General features: G+C 27.6%; 1 protein-coding gene across 1 annotated transcript in view; it reads left to right on the plus strand.

Annotated features, from left to right (window-relative positions):
* The first annotated feature begins 514 nt into the window (after positions 1-514).
* Positions 515-4659, plus strand: part of LOC117170193 (peroxisomal membrane protein PMP34) — a 12769-nt gene continuing 8624 nt past the window's right edge. Inside the window, exons 1-2 of the mRNA XM_033356784.1 lie at positions 515-1291; positions 4316-4376. Coding sequence (XP_033212675.1) covers positions 1232-1291; positions 4316-4376 — 121 coding nt within the window. The 5' untranslated portion in view covers positions 515-1231. The remainder of the gene's footprint in view (positions 1292-4315; positions 4377-4659) is intronic.

The raw sequence follows: 4659 nt of genomic DNA on the forward strand, positions 1-4659 counted from the left end.
ACTGAAAAACTGTGGTCGGTAATATAGGTATTTAGCTGTGTCACATGCCCTTAAATTAAATTAAATGTGGGAAATACCGAATTTATTTTATCTTTCCGCACACGGTGTCTTTAGTAGTAAAAAAAAACTTGTTAAAACCAATATTTTCTCTCTTATAATATATGTACCGACAAAAATCTTCAATCTCGCGCTCTTGCGCGTGGACGGGACGAATTATTGTTAACCATGGACATAGGAAACAAGGGATTAAGCATGCCATTGCGGGGGTGATGCAATGAGGGGGGAGGTCCGCCACCTTTTGATGTCCCGCGACAAACATGGCAGCGCCCACATTTTTATATTTTCATACACAGTTTGTCGGCAAAAATGCTCGTCGCATAATCGAATGGTACATCGTAAGATGGCGGCTCTCCCCACTCATGGAATTCTGCCCCCCCCTCCCGTGGATTCAACCCCGCTCGCTAAGTTAGGATGGTATGCCTAGTCCGTGTTTCCTATGTCCACGTGTTAACCGCATCAATACAAAGGTGTTCCGTATGCGCAAGCGCAAACTAAACTACCTTGCCACGATTTCAGCTGCCAAAGCTAAATTGTCTCCATGAACGTTGAAATAAAGCCTTAAGCGTGTAATAAGGCTAAGAGAGTTAAAAATGTGAACATTCACAGACTGTCGTTCTTCGCATGATGTGCGTGGTGTTTGGTGCAGTTATTTTTATCAAATAATTATAACTTATTAGGCGATATTCTAATGATGTCAGAAAAAGAAACTACTTTTATCCGTTCCACAAGATTATAATTTATCGGGCCTTATCTCAAAAAGCAAAATGTAATAATTAAATATTTACTATTGCATCGTTTTTTATCTGCATAACCACATGGCTTGTGCAATTGTAAATAATTCGTAATATATGTAAAGTGCACTTTTATGAAAAATCATCACATTAAAAATTTTCTGTGACAAAGTGCAAGTGTGCAAATGACTTTGATAAATAATATTCCTCACATTGCTTATAGAATGACGACTCATGCTTTTTTTATTAATGCATATTCGCCAATAACATTCTTACAATTAATTTCACGCTGTACGAAACTCGATTTACATATACCAAACATTGATAAAAAATACGGTTAAAAATAGAGATTAAATTTTTGCATATCTCACTTAGTTTTGCGGACCGGTGTTTTTTAAATTTGAATTTCTGTGCAATACAGTAAATTGCTGGTCATCAAAATGAGTTCCAATAGTCTTTTCACTTATGAAACGCTGATCCACGCAGTATCTGGAGCATGTGTGAGTATATATTTAAAACATTTAATATTTGTGAGTCATTCTGAAAATTTTTTTTTATTTTAGCCAAAGTTCTAGGCGATCATGTCAGGGATTCAGCGGTTTATTAGATTTTCTGAATCAGGATTTTCAGTGAATTTGTTTATTTGATTTTTCGTCAAGTTCGCTTTTCTTTTTAAACCTGTATAAAAAAGGCAATTCATAACAGATTTTAGAGATAATTGGCAAATTTTGTTTATTTCCATTTTTCGATAGAAACCTTTTTTCATGTAAATATTACTCAAGGGTTTTTTTTTTAAATATTAGCAATTTTAGAAATTTGTGATTTTTTGTGATTTTTTGTGATTATTTATTTTCCTCGTTGGATAACGTAATAATCTTAAAATATTAGTGCAGAATCAACCCCAATTTTTAAACTTGAGCACTATGATCTATTTACCTCAATTTTCTTTTTTTGCTCACATAAATTTTACATTTTCCAGATCATCGTTGCGCTTAGCAAAAAATAAGATTTTCCGGAAAGATGTACATAATTCTCAAAATTATAAGTAGTTTAATTAAAATCTCAACCTGATACTTATCAAAAATAAGTTTTTTAAAAGGTGTAAATAAAAATTGGGTTAAAAAAATAACCTACGAATATTATCAAATTTGAATTTTTTTAAGGTAATAAAATTCCGAAGGGAATTGTCGAGGCCAATTTTAGAAAAATGTCTTTATTTTTTATAAATGAAAAAATATATATAAAAAGTACAATATATTTAATTCGATCTTCTCGTTTTCTGTCAATTTTGTGATTGTTTTTGCTAGTGCCTGAATTTAATAGAGCAACTGATTAACAATTCAACAAGAAAAAATTGTTTCTAACCAAACTATTTGTGAAAACTTTATATATATAATTTGTTTCATAATATCATCCGCTAGGCCGTTTTAGTTCTAAAAATGAATTTGATTAATTTTGATTTTTTAAATACAAACTTAAGGCTAAAAAATATTTTCCTCACTAAAAATTATTTTTGTATTTATTCAGGAATAGGCTTTAAATTTTATCAAACAAAAAAAATTGAAGTAATTATTATATTATTATAGAAAAAATGATGTTCATATTATTCCAGGAAAAAAATTTTGCATGGGCATTTCAGACAATGGAATTGTAATGAAATCACAAATTCTTGTATTCTAGGCCCATTAGTGTCTCCATAAGTTTATCTCTTGTTTCATAAAATGTAATACTTATTCCTTAATAAATAGAAAATAAATTCTAGGGATAAAATAATTTTTAGCCATAATTTTTTCTATTTAAAATAATGAATATATTTTGATATATATTTTTTAATAAATTAAAATTGATGTTATTCTTTGCTTTAAATCCCCGAATATATTCTATGTATATAGCTTTTTTCTCTTTTTTTTACTTCTCTACTATCTAAATTTGAGTTAATTAAAAATTCTACAAATTGTAGTCATGGACTAAATTCAAGATATGAATCAGTTTTTTTATTGAAGAATCAATAAGTATTATTGAATAATTAGTAATAAAAAATAATTGACATTTAGCTGTACTATTATTTCGTAGCATGCACCTCTTTGGCAGAAAGTTTTCAGATAAGTAAAAGAGGAAAATATTCCCATTGTTAATTTTTGTTTTCCCTTTCGGTAAAAGTTGCACTTTTTATTTAATTATAATATTTCAGAACTCATTTTACTCATTAAAAATATTTACAAATCTTTTTGGTACGTTATTTTTTAGATTTATTTCAGACAAATATTGTACCTATATAAATTTCTTTGAAAATTTTTATGTTTGTTGTTGGTCTCAGGCTCAGGTAAATTGACGACAATTAAATCGTTTCAAACGTTTCGGCACACGATGGTGGCCCTTATCAGTGAATTTGATTAATTCTGTAAAAATTATATCATTTATGGTAGGGAGACAATTAAAAAATTAAAATAGTTGTTTTTGGTATATTATCGCAGTTGCAAAATTATGTAAAATTTTGTAATAATTATTATAGTTACATAAAAAACGTCTGTAAAAGTAAATCTTTTCTCTAAAATTACACTGTTGTAAAAATAAAAACTTATTTAAAACATATTAATGAAATAATTATTCAAATATGTTTTGAACTGTTTTGCCAAATGTACACATTTGATGAAAACTTCCACACTATACTAAAATAATACAGAAAAATATCGAAAAAGATTCTAGTTGATGAATTCTTTAACAAAATTTTTATGCCTACGTACGTTTGATGACAAAATTTTAATTAAAAAAATGGTTGTAATTGAAATGTACTGTATTTTCTTCTATTATCATACATTTTTGCAAAATTATATTGCAGTAGAAAAACTTTTCGTTAAATAATTCTTCAAATATTCTTTAACAATTGTTCAGCGACGTACATTTTATAAAAAAATAGTTTTATTTTGTATAAAATAATTTGTTTTAAACATTGTTTTAATGAGAATCTACATCTGACGTACATTGACAATTAAAAGAAAATTTGATTTTTGAAAATAAAATTTTCCAGGCATATTTTAATCATTTGAATAATAAAAATAAAATATTGGATAATTTTTCCAACAGCTGTATGAATCAAATAACACTTTCAATTTTAAATTCCGTCCCTACAAGAAATTATTTAATTTTCACAGATTTAATCAAATTCACTGATGAGGGACGCCATTTTATACCAAAACGTTACACTAGTGAAAATTTGCATGAATACAACTCCTTTTTTAAAATATTGTCTAATTTTTTATTTCTTCTGCTGTATTAGTTGTGGAGAACATTGAATGCAAAAAAGTAATAATATTTGCGACAAAACATAACTATGTTTCTTATAAGAAAGTGAAGTGTATATTCCATTTTAATCGTATTATCTAATGTCAGATTGTGATCAGAGTTAATCATATAGAGAATATCATATATAATTTTGTTTCCAATCAAAATCTAACATAGAAATAAAGTCTGGTATATTTTTTCTTTGTATCAACAAAAATTGATAAAAATTATTTGAATTTCAGGGAAGCGTTGTAGCTATGGCTACCTTCTTTCCCCTGGACACTGTTCGATCTAGAATACAACGTAAGTTTTGAACAATCTTTTTTTTATGCTAATATAAATATTTATGAAATCGAATGTATTCAAAGTAGCAAAACTGCTGAATTTAAATGAAAAGTATAATCTGTCGATCTACCAAAGGAAAAATTGTCTGACTTTTTGCCATTTTGCCATGAATAATGAATATTAATTATAATTTTTTATATCTATAGAAATAAAGCTCAACTTTATTATCCCAAGGTATATTCTTTTTAAATCATTTTCTTATATTTCTTCCGTGTATAGAATTTCCACTTAACTTTTTAAT

Source organism: Belonocnema kinseyi, chromosome 3 (assembly GCF_010883055.1).
Source record: "Belonocnema kinseyi isolate 2016_QV_RU_SX_M_011 chromosome 3, B_treatae_v1, whole genome shotgun sequence".
Taxonomy (NCBI): Eukaryota; Metazoa; Arthropoda; class Insecta; order Hymenoptera; family Cynipidae; genus Belonocnema; species Belonocnema kinseyi.